This window comes from Rhinopithecus bieti, unplaced genomic scaffold (genome assembly GCF_001698545.2).
Source record: "Rhinopithecus bieti isolate Rb0 unplaced genomic scaffold, ASM169854v2 scaffold_10175, whole genome shotgun sequence".
NCBI classification, from domain to species: Eukaryota; Metazoa; Chordata; class Mammalia; order Primates; family Cercopithecidae; genus Rhinopithecus; species Rhinopithecus bieti.
In genome coordinates this window covers 198,218-216,704 of record NW_016806289.1, presented here as the reverse complement: position 1 = coordinate 216,704, position 18,487 = coordinate 198,218, and the positions used below count along the sequence as shown (strand labels likewise).

The following is an 18,487-nucleotide window of genomic DNA, read 5'->3' as shown; positions in this document are numbered from 1 at the left end:
CCCAGGTCAGGGTCCTAATATCCATCAGCTGACAAAACAAAACAAAGGTCTAGCAATCGGGCACAGGAAGGACGCACTGACAGACTACCACGTGGACATATCTCAAAAGACTCCTGCTCCTGAAAACAGCCAGACACGAAAGGCCACGTATCGTATGACTCATTTTATCCCAAATGTCTAGAACAGGCAAATCCGTGGAGACAGAAAATGGATTCCTGGTGGAAAGGGGCTGGGGTCGATGTGGGGTTTGGGGAGTGACCACTAAGGGGTGTGGGGTTCCTTTTGGGGTGATGAAAATGTTCTAAAATTGACTGTGATGGTGGCTGCACCACTCGATGAATACACGAACAACCACGGAACTGGACACATTAAAATGGTGAACTGTATGGTGAACGAATTACACCTCAGTAAAGCTGTTGCCAAAAGAGTAGATTAAAATATTCAACGAAGTTTAAAACTCGTGTAGTAAGAATTTCAACGTTTCTTCACGGGTCCTCAGAGGTGGTATAATCATTGCCTTCGTAAGAAAACAAGGAACCAAGCTCAAAGAGAGAGAGTCCGTTACCCAAGCTCACACAGCGAGTTACGTGGTGCAGTTACAAAGTGGAGCTCAGGCCGGCGGCTGGCAAACCCTTTCCCGCCCGTCACACTGGGGAGCACAAAGGGGAGCACCACTGACCCTTGAACAATGCGGGGGTTACGGGTGCCAACCCTCCACACGGGTGAAAACCCCTGCATAACTTCTGACCCCCCAAAACTTGATTAATAGCCTCCTGTTGGTCGGGAGCATTACTGGTAACATCAACAGTTGATAACCACGTATTTCGCATGTTGTATCATGTACTGTATTCTCACAAAAAAAGGAAACTACAGAAAAGTTATGAACAAAATTGTCAGGAAGAGAAAGTATATTCCCTATTCACCAAGTGGAAGTGGACCAACCCAAACGTCTTCGTCCTCCTCATCTTCACGCTCAGCAGGCTGAGGAGGAAGAGGAGGGGTTGGTCCTGCTGTCTCGGGTGGCACAGGTGGAAGGAAATCCACATATCAGTGACCCGTGCAGTTCAAACCGTGAGGGTCAAGGGTCAACTGTCCAGCAAAGCCACAGAAGGGAGCTGGGGCAGTCACTGGGCCTGGAGTGACTCCGGCAACAAGGCCGGCAAGGACCAAGGAGAAGTTGCCATAATCCCAGCTACTCGGGAGGCTGAGGGAGGAGAATCACTTGAACCTGGGAAGCAGAGTTTGTAGTGAGCCGAGATCACGCCACTGCACTCCAGCCTGGGTGACGAGAGCAAGACTCCATCTCAAAAAACAATAAAAGAAGGTGCTGGACAAAGTGAGTACTTTGTTAGGTCTCATCCTGCGCAGATGTTTCCACGTGCTGTGAGGGTGTGGGAAGCATGAAGCATGCACCTGCTGCATACCAAAGTGAGGTGGTTCCTTCATGGAGCCACATGCATGGAATGAGGGGTGAGGCGAAGAGGCTGTTCCTGGTCGTTTCACCTCAAAGAATGCTGGCCAACGACAGTCGCTGAGACAGACCTCAAAGAATGCTGGCCAACGACAGTCGCTGAGACAGACCTCAAAGAATGCTGGCCAACTACAGTCGCTGAGACAGGCACCTGGCAGGCACTGCCTTGCATGCAAGCCAGGGGGGCTGTTACTTCAAAGGAAACAGCTGACCGTAACTGCTGCAGGTAAAACTCAAGATTTTGAAAACTTAGGTTTGACAACATGAACTTGCCAACTTTCCAATATTTAAAAAACTTGTGATAAGGCTGGTGGTGGTATTAACTGTTACAGTCAACCTTAACCCCCCAACATGACTATATTTGGAGACAGGGCCTTTACAGAGGTAATCAAGGTTTGACGAGGCCATGAGGGTGGGGCCCTGATCCAACAGGATTAGTGTCCTTTTAAGAAAACACCGGAGGGCTCCCTCTTGTTCTCTGTCCACCCTGTGAGGACACAGCGAGCCAGCAAGAGCCAGCACCAGAACCCACTCAGTCGGACCCTGGTCATGGACTTTTCTGCCTCTTGAACGATGAGGTTCACTGATACGGTCTCAGATTCCACAGCTACTCTCTACAAAACTCCCACTTGATGAGTTCGGCTGTAGCATCAAAGAAGAATACCCACAATTATCTGAAAAGCTGTTAAATACTCTGACCTTTTCAACAACAGATCTGAGGCTACATTTGTACTTCAACCATAACAGCCTATCACAACAGATTAATGTCTCCCTTAAAAGACAGAAACTGGCCGGACATGGCTCCTGCCTGTAATCCAAGCATTTTGGGAGGCTGAGGCGGCAGGATCACTTTGAGGTCAGGAGTTCGAGACCAGCCTGGCCAACATGGTAAAACCTCATCTCTACTAAAACTACAAGTTAGCCAGGCGTGGTGGAGGGCACCTGTAGTCCCAGCTACTCGGGAGGCTGAGGCAGGAGAATCACTTGAACCCAGGAGGCAGAGGTTGCAGTGAGCCGAGACGGCGCCACTGTACTCCAGTCTGGGCAACAGAGCGAGACTCTGTCAGAAACTGGGTCAGGTACAGCGGCTCACACCTACAGGCAGAAAACTGCTTCAGGCCAAGAGTTCAAGACCAGCCCTAGCAACACAGCAAGAACTCTACAAAAAAAATAAAATAAAAAAGTTGTTGAGGTATGGTGGCATGCGACTATAGTCCCAGCTACTCAGGAGGCTGAGGCAGGAGGATCCCTTGAGCCCAGGAGTTCGAGGCTGCCGTAAACTATGATTGCACCACTGCACTCCAACCTAGGCAACAGAGTGAGATCCTGTCTCAAAAAAATAAGTTTTTTAAAGACAGAAGCTTGGCCGGGTGCGGTGGTTCACGTCTGTAATTCAGCACTTTGGGAGGCCGAGGTGGGCGGATCATGAGGTCAAGAGTTTGGGACCAGCCTGGCCAACATGGTGAAACCCCGTCTCTACTAAAATACAAAATTTGCCGAGCATGGTGGCGCACACCTGTGGTCCCAGCCACTCGGGAGGCTGAGGCAGGAGAATCGCTTGAGCCCAGGAGGCGGAGGATGCAGTGAGCCGAGATCGCGCCAACTACACTCCAGCCTGTGAAACACAGCAAGACCCCAACTCATAAAAAAAGGACAGAAGTTGGATTTTTACATTGGCTTCTCCGTTCAAAGACATCTGGAAAACTAAAAATTAATTCTTCTCACTAATTTTTTTCTTTTGGTACAGTTTTTTTTCATTTTCATAAAAATATTTATATTAACATGTAACTGATTTATTCATGTCATTTTAAAATGAGTTACTAAGTATTTTACATGTCAATTTTTTTTTTTTTGACAGAGTCTTGCTCTGTCCCCCAGGCTGGAAGTGCAATGGCCCGATCTCGGCTCACTGCCACCTCTGCCTCCCGGGTTCAAGCAATTCTCCTGCCTCAGCCCCTTGAGTAGCTGGGATTACAGGCGCCTGCCACCACAGCCACCTAATTTTTGTATTTTTAGTAGAGACGGGGGTTTCACCACGTTGGCCACGCTGGTCTCGAACTCCTGACCTCAGGTAATCCACCCGCCTCAGCCTCCCAAAGTGCTGGGATTACAGGCGTGAGACACTGCACCTGGCCTGTTATTTATTGTTTTTGGGACAAGGTCTTGCTATGTTGCCCAGGCTGGCCTCAAACTCCTAGGCTCAAGAGATCCACCCAAAGTGCTGGGATTACAGGCGTGAGCTACCACACCCGACAATTTTTGTATTTTCAGTAGAGACAGGGTTTCATCTACGTTGGCCAGGCTAGGCTCAAACGCCTGACCTGGTGATTTGCCCACCTCGGCCTCCCAAAGTGTTGGGATTACAGGCGTGAGCCACCGCGTCCACTCAATTTATATGTCAGTTTTAACTTTTCATATAATAAAAAAGCAATAGATAAAGCACATTAACAAAGTCCCTCGAAACTCTCAATTTTTTTTTTTTTTTTTTTGANTTTTTGAGACGGACTCTTGCTGTGTCGCCCAGGCTGGAGTGCAGTGGCACACAATCTCAGCTCACTGTAAGCTCTGCCTCCTGGGGTTCACGCCATTCTCCCACCTCAGCCTCCCGAGTAGCTGGGAATACAGGTACCCACCATCACGCCCGGCTAATTTTGTTTTCGTATTTTAGTAGAGACGGGGTTTCACCATGTTAGCCAGGATGGTCTCAATCTCCTGACCTTGTGATCTGCCCACCTCGGCATCCCAAAGTGCTGGGATTACAGGCGTGAGCCACTGCGTTCAGCCTAGTTTTTTTTTGAGATGGAGTCTCACTCTGTCACCCAGGCTGGAGTGCAGTGGCCAGATCTCAGCTCACTGCAAGCTCCGCCTCCCCATTCTCCTGCCTCAGCCTCCCGAGTAGCTGGGACTACAGATGCCCCCCAACCATGCCTGGCTAATTCTTTGTATTTTAGTAGAGTCGGGGTTTCACCACGTTGGCCAGGATGGTCTCGATCTCCCGCCCTCGTGATCCACCCGCCTCAGCCTCCCAAAGTGCTGGGATTACAGGCGTGAGCCACTGCGCCCAGCCCGAAACTCCCAATAATTTTAAGAGTACAAAGTGGGTTCTGAGACCAGAAGATTTGAGAGCAGTTGGCTTAATCCCTCACCACTGTACCGCTCAGACAGCCCCATGAAGGACCTGGTCTCCACTGAATTTCAGCTCCTAGGACAGCATCTGGCACTTTGCAAAAGACGTACAATTTAGCACTTACCAATGTGGAATCTAAGCTGCACAAAACTGTGAGGCTTACCCCGGAGGGCTCCACCCAACACAGGGGCGGGATCACCTTGGCCAAGTACCTGGGAGATGAAGTCCTTCTCCAGCTCCTCCTTGGGCTTCTCTGGGCACCTCGAGGCCTCCTCGCACTCTCCCTGAACACTGTAGTTCTGTGACAGGATCTCTGCGAGGTTGAACTGATGGTCTCCAGAGCCCATGGACACCACTGGGGAGAAGACAGCAGCCCAGGTGAGAACTTTGCCTCACCTGTCCCGACCATCCTGCCGAGACTACGGACACCTGGGGTAGGAGAAGCCCGAGGGATGAGGCCCTCTGCACGCTGCCAGGATCAGCCTCCCGTGAGGGGACCCAACAGGACACCCCACGACGGACGCACACAGGAGCACGGCTGGTGAGCTGCACACAGATTCCAAGGATTTTTTTTGGGGGGGCGGGGGGGTCTCTTTCTGAGAGACTGCTTGTCTTCCTGAACAGAGAAGCCTGCGAGGGTTTGGGGAGCAAGTGGACTAGAAAGAGACCAACATCTGTCTCATTAGGGTGGAAGGAGCAGCAGGACTCAGTGGAGCTGGGTTCACATCGGGCTCCATGACTCCTCACGCAGGGTGATGCTGAGCCCTCACCTGCATAGCTCAGTACAGCATCAAGGAGCATGCAGGGACAGCACCAATGGGGCCTCGACAACGCCAGTCCCTTATGCTCCATCTGCAGGGCCACATAAAGCAGACATGCGAGGTACACGGCCCAACAGACGGCCGCTGTCGTCAGACCCAGGGTTTGCCCAGAACAACAGGGGTGTGTCACCGTTCCTCAGCAAGGTTAGTCTCCAACTAGGCAAACTTTTAAGCAAACAAAGGAACAGGCTGGGGCTCAATCAATCCAGACAAGGAGCAGTGTAGCCCAAGGCTGGGAGCCTGAGGGCCTGGGAGCCCAGGGCAGGAGGCCTCTAGGGCAGCCACACAGCCTGCATGGCTGGGCACACAGGTGTGCACCACACACAGCCCATGCACAGAACATGCCGCTGCGGGGCACACAGGACCCTGGGCGGCAGGCACCTCGCTGGAGTGAGGGAATGACCTGGAGCTGCCTGGGTGCGCCCGGACCCTCAGTGGCCACCGCGTCCTTGGAGGAGCCATGTGAGGGAAAACGGGGACGGCGCTGCCTTCTTTGAGGACTGGGGTGGAGACCAGTTTGATACCGGAAAGAGATGCAGCCCTACATCCGGCCCACAGAAGGAGCCCAGCCAGGGCAAGAAAGAACAGTCACAGAGACCCCTGCCCTACAGCGCCAACTCCTCCCCACGGGCCCAACACAGGTGGCCAGGAGGCGGGCATGGGACCTTGATGCCCACTGGGCAAGCAGCAGCACAGGACAGTGCAAGGAACCCGGGGTGCTGCCTGTCTCGCCACCCTCCACCTTCTCAGCCCCGGCTCCCTCAGCAAGCCACCCCTTCCCAACACCCTGGCAAGATGAAGCAGCCCTCAGCTTGGTGCAGCTGTGTGCCTGGGACCTCTGCTGGGGTGCTGCCTGGGCTCCCTGCCCCTGCTAAAGAACAGGAAGATGGAGTCCTGACCACTCTGCCCCACAGCTCCATCTGAACGGGTGGGAGCTGGGACACCCTGGACTCTGGACGCCAGTGTGCTGGTCCACAGTTCAGCCAGACCCAGCAGGTATTCTGTCTCTCACAGCCACAAATGCCTCGGCGGACTGAGCAGGGGAGGAGGAAGGAAGGTACCTGCTGTTGTCTGCAAGCCAGGCTCCCCAGGGCACAGGCTGTGCTCGAGGCAGGAGACCACGCGAGGACTCTGCCTCCCCAGCGAGGAGGCCTGCGAAGGAAGAGAGGCAGGGTTAGCTCGGCTGGCCCAAAACCTGCTGCTGGACATCACAGTGCGGCAGCCAAGAGCAAGCGCTGGTCAGAGCCCAGTCCCCGGTGACCCAGGGAAGCGGCTTTGTTTTCGCCTCTGAGGGCTGGGGGGCACTAAGGGCAGCACACGCGTGTGGCGGCCACTCGTCCCGTCTCCCACCAAGGACCACGCACGGGGTGGAGGCGTTCTCGCCCAGGGCAGGACACACATCATGTGACACTGAAAACTGCCCTCACACAGGCCTACGGTCCTGACCCATGCTGCAACCTGGACGAAGCTCAAGAACAGCATGCACTGGAGGGAAGCCAGACACCAGCGGCCACAGCGGAGGGTCCATTGATACAAAACATCCAGAACAGGCCGATCCACGGACAGAAAGGACAGGGAGAGAGCCAGCGGGAGCGTGACTCTGCCAACGGGGACGGGGCTTCTTCTGGGGATGACGGAATGTTTCAGAATCAGATAGAGGGGATGGCTGCAGGGCCATGAATACACTAAAATCAATGAATTATAAACTTTAAAATGGGTATACTTTATAGTTTGTCAATCACCTCAATTTTTTTTATAAAAGGCAAACAAAACCATTATAAGTTACCACTATCACAATGTTCAATATCTTTCTTTTTTTTCTCTTTGAGACAGAGCCTCGCTCTGTCACCCAGGCTGGAATGCTGTGGCGCCATCTCAGCTCACTGCAACCTCCGCCTCCCGGGTTCAGGTGATTCTCCTGTCTCAGCCTCCCGAGTAGCTGGGACTACAGGTGCCCGCCACCTCGCCCGGCTAGTTTCTGTATTTTTACTACAGACGGGGTTTCACCATGTTGCCCAGGCTGGTCTCAAACTCCTGACCTCGTGATCCACCCGCTTCGGCCTCCCAAAGTGCTGGGATGACAGGTGTGAGCCACCACAAGAAGCCACGATCTCTCTCATGTACATAAACACAGAAACTCTCAACAACATACTAGCACACTGAGCCCTACCACATCTAAAGAGGCTTGCAAGCCGTGACCAAGTAAGATTCATCGCAGGGAGGCGAGGTCGATTTCACATCCACAAGTCAGTTAATTAATAACATCATGTCAATAAAATAAAGACCAAAGCACAGGATCATCTGAACATACCCAATCCAACAAAACCCCACACACTTCATAATGAAAACGCCCAACAGACAAGGGAGCTTCTCAACCTGACAAAGGGCGTCTCGGACAAACCCACACTTACCACCGCCCTCAACGGTCACAGGCTGCTTTCTCCTTCACACCACGAGCGAAACGTGTACTCTCACCTCTCGCACTAAACAGAGTGCCGGAGGGGCAGTCAGCGTAAGAACATCAAATAAAAGAATCAAGATTGGTAAGGAAGCCAGGCACGCTGGCTCATGCCTGTCATCCCAGCACTTTGGGAGGCCCAGGCGGGCAGATCACTTGAGGTCAGGAGTTCAAGACCAGCCTGGCCAACATGGTGAAACCCTGTCTCTACCAAAACAAAAAAAAATTAGCCAGGCATTGTGCCATGTGTCTGTAATTCCAGCTACTCAGGAGGCTGAGGCAGGAGAATTGCTTGAACCAGGGAGGCAGAGGTTGCAGTGAGCCGAGATGATGCCAGCCTGGGCAACAGAGCAAGACTCCATCTCAAAAAAAGAAGAAAAGCCTGGGCGAGGTGGCTCACGCCTATAATCCCAGCACTTTGGGAGGCCGAGGTAGGCAGATCACGAGGTCAACAGATGGAGATCATCCTGGCCAACAAGCTGAAACCCTGTCTCTACTAAAATATAAAATTAGCTGGGTGCAGTGGCAAGCGCCTGTAATCACAGTTACTCGGGAGGCTGAGGCAGGAGGATCACTTGAACCCAGGAGGCAGAGGTTGCAGTGAGCCAAAATCGTGGCACTGCACTCCAGCCTGGTGACACAGCAAGACTCAGTGTCAAAAAAAAAAAAAAAAAATTGGCAAGGAAGAAGTAAAACTATCTCTGTGCTGGTGCTGGTCACATGATCTAAAAAACTCTTCAAACTAAAGTGAGTTCAGCAAGGATGTAGTACACAAAATCAGTACATACAAATCCATTTTATTTCTATATAAAAGCAACAAATACAAAAGAACAATGCCATTTACAATAGCATCAAGAGAAGTGTGAAATGTGTAGAGTACTCTGAGTGAGCAAAGCAGTGTTAGAAGGAAGATCTAAGGGAATGAAAAGGCATCCCACGTTCATGGCTGGGAAGACAACATTAAGACGGCAACACCCCACTGACTGACACATTCAACACCATCTCTATCAGAACCCTAGTTGGCTTCTTTGTAGAAACCCACAAGCCGACTCCAAAAGCAAATGGAAGCTCAAGGCACCCAAAACAGCCCAAACGATCTTGACACAATACTTCCCAATTGCAAAATTCACCACAAAGCCACAGCAAAACAGTGTGGTACTGCCATAAGGACAGCACAAAGATCAAAGAACTGGAACTGAGAATCCAGAAACACACTCACACATTCACAGTCAACTGGATTTCAACAAGGGCATCAAACACTTCCATGGGGAATGAACAGTCTTTAACAAATGGTGCTGGGACAGTTGAATATCCACGTGCAAAAGAAAGAAGTTGGACCCCATCTCACACCATATGCAAAATTACCTCAAAATGGATCAAAGGTCTTAAATATAAGAGCTAAAACCATACAACTTTTAGGAGAAAATATATGGATAAATATTTGCAACCTTTTGATTGAATCTACAAATGTAGGGGAAAAAACTGTGACCCTGGATTTGGCAATGGTTTCTTAGATACGACACCAAAATCACAAGTGACCAAAACAAACAAACAAAACGGATAAACTTCACCAAAATTAAAACTTCTGTGCTTCAAAGGACGCTACCAAGAAAGTGAAAGGACGACTCAGGGAATAGGAGAAAATACCTGCAAAATCATCTATCCGATAAGGAACTTGTTCTCAGAATATATACAAAGCTTTTACAACTCAACGAGGAGAAGATAATCCCATTGAAAATGGGCAAAGGATCTGAACAGACATTTCTCCAAAGAGAACACACAAATGGCCAATAAGCACAGGAAAAGATGCTCAAAGTAAATCAGGGAAAAGCACGCAAAATCCACACTGAGACCACTTCCTAATCAGAGAATAACTGCGCTCAAAAGACAGATAATAACAAGTGTTGGCAAGAATGTGGACAAGCTGGAACTCTCCTGTGCCTGCTGGTGAGAATGTTAAAATAATGCAGCCACTTTGCAAAACAGTCCAGCAACTCCTCCAAAAGTTAACTAGTATTTAACCATGCGGCCCAGGTCAGGGTCCTAATATCCATCAGCTGACAAAACAAAACAAAGGTCTAGCAATCGGGCACAGGAAGGACGCACTGACAGACTACCACGTGGACATATCTCAAAAGACTCCTGCTCCTGAAAACAGCCAGACACGAAAGGCCACGTATCGTATGACTCATTTTATCCCAAATGTCTAGAACAGGCAAATCCGTGGAGACAGAAAATGGATTCCTGGTGGAAAGGGGCTGGGGTCGATGTGGGGTTTGGGGAGTGACCACTAAGGGGTGTGGGGTTCCTTTTGGGGTGATGAAAATGTTCTAAAATTGACTGTGATGGTGGCTGCACCACTCGATGAATACACGAACAACCACGGAACTGGACACATTAAAATGGTGAACTGTATGGTGAACGAATTACACCTCAGTAAAGCTGTTGCCAAAAGAGTAGATTAAAATATTCAACGAAGTTTAAAACTCGTGTAGTAAGAATTTCAACGTTTCTTCACGGGTCCTCAGAGGTGGTATAATCATTGCCTTCGTAAGAAAACAAGGAACCAAGCTCAAAGAGAGAGAGTCCGTTACCCAAGCTCACACAGCGAGTTACGTGGTGCAGTTACAAAGTGGAGCTCAGGCCGGCGGCTGGCAAACCCTTTCCCGCCCGTCACACTGGGGAGCACAAAGGGGAGCACCACTGACCCTTGAACAATGCGGGGTTACGGGTGCCAACCCTCCACACGGGTGAAAACCCCTGCATAACTTCTGACCCCCCAAAACTTGATTAATAGCCTCCTGTTGGTCGGGAGCATTACTGGTAACATCAACAGTTGATAACCACGTATTTCGCATGTTGTATCATGTACTGTATTCTCACAAAAAAAGGAAACTACAGAAAAGTTATGAACAAAATTGTCAGGAAGAGAAAGTATATTCCCTATTCACCAAGTGGAAGTGGACCAACCCAAACGTCTTCGTCCTCCTCATCTTCACGCTCAGCAGGCTGAGGAGGAAGAGGAGGGGTTGGTCCTGCTGTCTCGGGTGGCACAGGTGGAAGGAAATCCACATATCAGTGACCCGTGCAGTTCAAACCGTGAGGGTCAAGGGTCAACTGTCCAGCAAAGCCACAGAAGGGAGCTGGGGCAGTCACTGGGCCTGGAGTGACTCCGGCAACAAGGCCGGCAAGGACCGGACCAAAAATGAGAGTGACGCCACCGTCCGACTTCAGGAAGCTGTGGAGAGTGACGCCACCCGTCCGACTTCAGGAAGCTGTGGAGAGTGACGCCACCCGTCCGACTTCAGGAAGCTGTGGAGAGTGACGCCACCCGTCCGACTTCAGGAAGCTGTGTAGGAGAGACGCCACCCCGTCGACTTCAGGAAGCCTGTGGAGAGAAATTGACGCCACCCCGTTCAGGAAGCTGGGAATGGACGCCACCGGTCGACTTCAGGAAGCTGTGGAGAGTGACGCCACCCGTCCGACTTCAGGAAGCTGTGGAGAGTGACGCCACCCGTCCGACTTCAGAAAGCTGTGGAGAGTGACGCCCACCCGTCCGACTTTCAGGAAGCTGTGGAGAGTGGACGCCACCCGTTCAGGAAGCTGTGGAGAGTGACGCACCCGTCCGACTTCAGGAAAGCTGTGGAGAGTGACGCCACCCGTCCGACTTCAGGAGCTGTGGAGAGTTGACGCCACCCGTCTCGACTTCAGGAAGCTGTGGAGGAGTGACGCCCACCCGTCCGACTTTCAGGAGGGCTTGTGGGAGAGTTGACGCCACCCGTCCGATTCAGGAGGCTGTGGAGAGTTGACGCCACCCGTCCGACTTCAGGAGGCTGTGGAGAGTGACGCCACCCGTCCACTTCAGGGAGGCTGTGGAGAGTGACGCCACCCGTTCCACTTCATGGAAGCTGTGTTAGAGTGACGCCACCGTCCGATTCAGGGGGCTGTGGAGATGGACGCCACCCGTCCGACTTCAGGAGGCTGTGGAAGTGACGCCACCCGTCCGACTTCAGGGAGCTGTGGAGAGTGACGCCACCCGTCCGACTTCCAGGGAGCTGTGGAGGAGTGACGCCACCCCGTCCGACTTCAGGATGCTGTGGAGAGTGACGCCACCGTCCGACTTCAAGGAGGCTGAGCTCGGTGGTGGCAGAGCAGAGGGCACACAGAAGGCAGAGGGAAGGAAGAGCCAGCAGGACCCCCAGTGGGAAGGGGCCACAGGGACTGGAAGCAAGTGGCACAGAGCGCATGGCAGCTGCAGGGGCAATTCACGCCTCCTGCTGGGGTTGGTCCGGGTCCGACCGAGATGGCCTCACCTCTTTCAGGACACAGCAGGTGGCCACCGGCCCACAACCACTCTGCACAGCCACACACGGTGTGACGCCACAGTGAAAGCATCCTAAGTGACCTCTGCAATCACGCACGGGTCCTCTCTAGGACCCTCTGGGTAGGGGTCGAAGACAGGCTCTCTGGGCAACAGTTCCTGCCTCAGTCAGGGGTTGGCTTTCTACTCCTGCAACCAGGAGCCTAACAAGGGGAGGGCAGGCGACCACATCAAACGAGGCCCCAGTCCGGACGGCGAGTTGACAACAGCCTCGCAGGCTCCAGATCCACATCGAGCCCGCGGAGAGGCGGTCTGCAGGGTCTGAGGAGGATCTGGCCCTTATCTGACTTGCCATTTAACCGGAGAGCTAAGGCAGAGGAGGGCCAAGCAGGAAGCGGCTGGGAACGACAGAAAGGGCCACCGACAGGGAGGCTCTGAGCAGCCTGGGATCCCCAAGTTCATTTCCAGGTGACTCCAAGCTCCTGGAACTTAACGCGGAATACGGACTTCATGGATCTTCTTCCTCCCGCTGCCCCTGCCTGGTGTCCAGGTGCAAGTCTACTCTCAAAGCGGGTTCCCAGGGACCCTATTTCACTCACTGAGAACACTCCACATGCTTCCCTCTGAGTTCACTCCCAGGAAAGACAAAGTCCTCTGTTTTGTCAAAGTGGAAGCAGGAAAACGATAGGGAGCAGGCCAAGGGTATTCCAGGCAACAAAAAAAGCAAAGGAAGCGCAAACAGCATTCTAGAAACAAGGTCCAGAGGACAACAGGCCACAGACCCAGGCGTCCACCAGGGTCTTCAGGGAGCAGAAGCAGCAGCAGCCACTCAGCATAAAGACTGCACCAGAGGCCGGGCCCAGTGGCTCAAGCCTGTAATCCCAGCACTTTGGGAGGCCGAGACGGGCGGATCACGAGGTCAGGAGATTGAGACCATCCTGGCTAACACGGTGAAACCCCGTCTCTACTAAAAAAATACAAAAAACTAGCCGGGCGAGGTGGCGGGCGCCTGTAGTCCCAGCTACTCGGGAGGCTGAGGCAGGAGAATGGCGTAAACCCGGGAGGCGGAGCTTGCAGTGAGCTGAGAACTAGCCACTGCACTCCAGCCCGGGCGACAGAGCGAGACTCCGTCTCAAAAAAAAAAAAAAAGACTGCACCAGAGGCCTGAGTGCAGAGCACAGACCAGCCCTTCTCCCAGGGCAGCCCCCACAGGTGTAGCGTGCACCAGAAAACACAAGGGGCCGCCCTTGTAAGCTTAACCCCAAATGACAGGGTGACAGGTTCCATTCGCCAAGATGGCTGCACCTAACCCTCCCACGCCACAAGCTCTCTCCCCAGTGTGACTGGAACCTCCTTCTCCTGAGACCATGATTGACCCTCCTCCCCATCCACACCAACTCAAGTGCCAGGCCCTTGCTGGACCGCCCAGCACCCCACTCCTCCGTCTGACCAACGTTCCCTGGGCGCCCACTCTGGGCTCAGCAAGGCAGTGGCGAGGTGGTTAACCCGAGAAACAAGTTCCACCTGCCGCCACCCACATGGCGTTGCTGGTTTTGGACACAGGTAACAAACGAGTGGACGTCTTTGGCACCGAGAAGAGAAAACAGGGCACAGGGTCTCTGCAACTGCGGGTCAGGGAAGGCCCAGGGGGCCTGAGTAGAGGTTGAACCATTCGTTGGCAGCGCCCAAAGGGGTAGAGTGCACCAGCAAACAGGAGCCCAGGGCCCTAGAGTCGGGGGTCAGTGGGGACCACCCCGCAGGGCTGCGGGACTCAGCAAGGAGGACCATTTTATCCCAGGGAGCATGAAAAGCCATGGATGGTTTTAGGCAAGAGCACAATGTGGTGCTCTTAGGTTTTTTAAAGATTAATCTAGTAGAGCATGAAGCATTCCCGTCTGCCACTCTGGTGCTTATGATTATTCTGGGATACTGACACATAATAAAGTAACTGGTACGGATTATGTGCTATTAAGTTACAAATTGCCATTTTTATGGGTTAAAAACAGTGGAATATTGTCAACTTCACAAGGTTCAACTTGTATGTACAAGCCATTGTGGCAGGACCTCATCAGACCTCCTAGCTCTGAAGACCAACCATTAACTTCCCATTTCAGAGATGAGGAAAAGGAAGTTCTGTGTCACTGAGCAACCTGCCCAAGACCATAGAGAACAAGTCCGGTGGTCAGAGAGGCTGCCACGGCTCCTCACGCTCAGCACCCTCACCCTTGTTGGTCCGAACCCATCCACGTCTCTCTCTGACCAGACTCTGCATCCCTGTAGCACAGGCCCCGTCGGCTCCATTCACTGCGAGATCCTCAGGCTGAGGACAGAGCGGGACCGCCTTAGAAAATCAAATCAAATTCCCTTGACAGGGCACCACCCCAAACTGCAAAACAGGGTTACCAGGAGCAGCCAGACCACGAGGAGCTCAGCCCAGGGCAGGACGGAACAGCCACATGGCAGGTCTGGGGGAGGCTGGCTTGGGAGTCTGACTTGTGCCATCCCAGACACGGAGCTACCTGTGAGGCCATGTGTGTTGCCCAAATGCCATCCCACTCCCAGCAAAGATGCCAGGAGCACAACTCATTGGACCACCACGTTGCTGCAGGGCCACTGGGAGACGCAGCTTCTGCCTCCAAGCCTGGAGATCAGCCACCATCAGCATGGGGACTCAGTCTCTCTAAACGTCTCCTCCAAAAGGACTAACTCTCGATGAAGGAACTGGCTGGTGAGATCTGGCCTAGCATCGAGACACCTACACCGTCTTTGGCACAAACACAGGGCCTGTTACTGCCCCTGAGGTCGTCACCAGGGGGAGAGAATGGCCAGGCCTGCCTTCCACAACACCCACTCGTATGGTGCCAAGACATAAACACGCAACGTGGCACCACGGCCAGGCCGCAGTTCCAATCCCGGCTGCCCATGAGGCGGCTGTGCCTGGCTGGGTGGGCACCTTTTCCTATGGGCCCCTGCGGCCCAGAGAGGATCCGCTCTTGAGTCTGCCTGCCTGTCGCAACTTCTGCACACAGAAGTCATGCACTGAGTCCCACCGACTGCGCACCTCGCAGCCGCCGCGCCTTCGCCTACATTATCTCTTTCCATCTTCACCAGGACCCTCTAAGGTGAAAGTAGGTCCACACAGGCTCATCCACCACTCCAAAATCAAAAAAAGCTCCAAAAGCGAAAGTTTCTTCCTTCCTGGTTTGACCTGACACGAAGCTATCTGTTGTCTTATCCTAGACAGTCCTAGGTGGGTGTGATCAAACATCACCGTCCAAAATCCCACAGATCCTCAAATCGGAAAAATTCTAGATTCCAAAACATAGCTGGCCCCCGGCTTGTTTCCAGGACGAGGGAGGAGGCTCCAGAAGTAACTTCGTGCCCGGGAGAGGCTGGTCCAACTCTGCTGAGATCAGCCCCGACGCTCTCTAGGCCCCGGCGGACCCACCCACCCTGCGCCCAGTTTGTGCCAGGCAGGTCCGCGTCGAGGGTTCAAATCCCGCCTGGGGTCTGACCCAGCCCTGCCAGGGGGCTCGCGGGCGGCGGAGGCGCGGTGGGTCCACCGGGATCCCGACGAGGAGCGCGGGGCGCCTGGCGGCCCCAGCACTTGGCAAAGTTGGCAAACGCGCGGGAGGGGAGGCCTGCGCGCCGCGGGGCCGTGGCCGGGGCCGGGAGTCGGACCCTGGAGCTGGGCCGCGCGCCCACCGGACCCCGACCCCGGCCCGCCCCCTCCCCTCCCCACTCCGCCCACCCTCGCCCGCGCCGCCCGCCTGCGCACTGCAGCCCCGATGGCAGCCGGGGAGTGGGGGGCCGGGCCGGGGGCGGCCGCCGATGGACCCCGCGCCCCTCCGGCCCGAAGGTATGCCAGCCGTCCGGCCAGCCCCGAGCCCAAGAGCGGGCCTCCGTCCCCCGAGGCCCACTGCGAGGCCGAGCCACACCGCGGCGGGGGGCGCGGACGCGCGGGGGGCGGGGGCCCGGCTCCCCCGGCCCGCTCACTCACCTCCGCCATGGCCGTGTGTGCGCGGGAGGCGGCGGCCGCACCGGGATCCCCGGATGCGGGGCCGCGCACTCATTGGCTGTGGCGCCTGGAGGGCGGGGTCGGGGCGGAGCCTGGAGGGGGCGGAGAGCGGGCCGGGCGCGTAGTAGGTGCGCGGGCGCGGGCGCGCAGCCGAGCGTAGCTGGCGGCTTCTGGCGAGCTAGCGATGTCTTCCCGGCCGTCTCTGCTGGACCCCGGCCTTGGCCTTGGCGGAGGAGGATGCATTCCATAAAAATACGAATTCCTGATAATCACACCTGCGTGCGGACCACGTGGTCCCGTGTGACCTCTCCAGTCCCTTGGGTGCTCGCTGTTAATACCCCGCGTTGCAGACTAGGAAACTGAGGCCCAGGGCGACTGGCCACCCAGAGTGTCAGTGATAGAGCCAGAATCGGTGTCCGGCTGGCGTGGTTCTGGAACTTTCTGCACTTTTGCACCCATGATGAGCAAACTAGCGCGCGGAGGAACCAATCGGGGAGCTTGAGAATGTGCACCCGCCGGAGGGGTTTTAGAAACGGCGGCTCTGCGCCAGACAGCCCAAGGCGGGAGGCAGGGAGGTGGGCTTGACTCCAGGGCCATTTGGCTCTGCAGCCCGTCGTCGTTTCGCAGATTGAACATTTCTGGAACACGTGCACGTTCTGATCCTGTGCTAGGTTGGGGGGTGGGGGGGATTTGATGGAGACAGCCCTAAGGCCTGTCTTCAGGGCGTTTAGAGGAGAGGATGGGAGGGCAAGGACCCGCCACACTTTAAATTTGAGACACATAAGTGAATCTTCGGGGCGCACGATGCAGAGAGAGGATAGGAAGCAGGGGGGCCGTGAAGAGGCAGGGGCCAGGTGGGAGATGTGGGGCCTGGACCAGAGTGCAGAGAGACTTGGGAAGGTGGACACCACACGACTCGCTGATGGAGCAAAGCTGGACCGAGTGAAGGATGGCCTCCAGATGTGTGGCTTGCACAAATGAGTGGAGGGCGGTTCCTACTGAGGCCAGGAAGAAGGGAATTGGGGACCAGGAAGAAAGGAATGAGTCTCATTCATGTTTCCCAGTGATCGGCCAGTGAATAGTGAGAAGTTGACATGCACCACCCTTGATGCCTGATACAGAAGCATTACTCAGTCCTCTGAGAATTCACCAACCAAGAGATAGAAGAACCACTCTGGAGGGGTCTACCCTCACTCCTTTTTTGGTTTACATCATTCAGATTGAGGGTTCTGGCCCTCGTGTTCAAGAGTCCTCACTGATTTGTGCAACAGTTGGTTCCTTTATTTTTCATTTATTATTATTAATTCAGTCATTCAGTGAACTAAACACAGATATTGTGCAGTCCTCAACTGGGTGCTGGGTAGCCAGAGGTCCTGTGAAGCAGGGAAAAGCATGAACAGATAGGAGTGAGGTGCTGTGCTGAGGAGCTGAAGACAAGGGCTTGGGTCCGCCTGGCACAACCAGAGAAGACTCCTAGGAGAGGGCTTGGCAAGAATCATCACATAGATGTCAAATGAGGACTTGGGTGAAGCAAAGGGTATTGTGGTCTGGTATGGTGACTCATACCCGTAGTCCTAACACTTAGGGAGGCAGAAGTGGGGGGATCACTTGAGTTTGAGACCAGCCTGGGCAACATGGTGAAACCCTGTCTCTACTAAAAATACAAAAATTATCCGTACGTGGTGCGAGCGCCCATAATCCCAGCTACTCTGTGGAGGCTAAGGCAGGAGAATCACTTGAACCCGGGAGGCAGAGGTTGCAGTGAGCTAAGATCACTGCACTCCAGCCTGAGAAACAGAGTGAGACACTTTTTTTATTTTTATTTATTTATTTTTTTTGAGATGGAGTCTCGCTCTGTCACCCAGGCTCTAGTGCAGTGGCACAATCTTGGCTCACTGCAAGTTCTGCCTCCCGGGTTCACCCCGTTCTCCTGCCTCAGCCTCCCAAGTAGTTGGGACTACAGGCGCCCACCACCACACCCAGCTAATTTTTTTGTATTTTTAGTAGAGTCGGGGTTTCACCATGTTAGCCAGGATGGTCTTGATCTCCTGACCTCGTGATCCACCCGCCTTGGCCTCCCAAAGTGCTGGGATTACAGGCGTGAGCCACCGCGCCTGGCCTCAGAGTGAGACACTGTTTAAAAAAAAAAAAACTTTAAAAATTAGGGGGCACGATGGTAACACGCCTGCAGTCCCAGCTATTCCAGAGGCCGAGGTGGGAGGATCTCTTGAGCCCAGGAGGTCGAGGCTGCAGTGAGCAGTGATTGTGCCA

General features: G+C 53.8%; 1 protein-coding gene across 1 annotated transcript; it reads right to left on the bottom strand.

The window, feature by feature from the left end:
- Positions 1 to 644: 644 nt before the first annotated feature.
- On the bottom strand, positions 645 to 16,250 carry LOC108531778 (mesoderm induction early response protein 2-like). The gene is made up of 4 exons (XM_017875384.1): positions 16,199 to 16,250; positions 6,481 to 6,571; positions 4,762 to 4,953; positions 645 to 649 (listed from the first exon to the last, which is right to left on the bottom strand). The coding sequence occupies exons 1-4, from the start codon at positions 16,205 to 16,207 to the stop codon at positions 645 to 647; spliced, it is 297 nt and encodes a 98-aa protein (XP_017730873.1). The 5' UTR covers positions 16,208 to 16,250.
- Positions 16,251 to 18,487: the final 2,237 nt, after the last annotated feature.

Bases quoted from the DNA above. Each gene is read 5' to 3' on its own strand.
- LOC108531778 (XM_017875384.1), bottom strand. The intron at 4,954-6,480 runs GTACCTTCCTTC...TCTTCTCCCCAG, and splicing joins TGGCTTGCAGACAACAGCAG to TGGTGTCCATGGGCTCTGGA.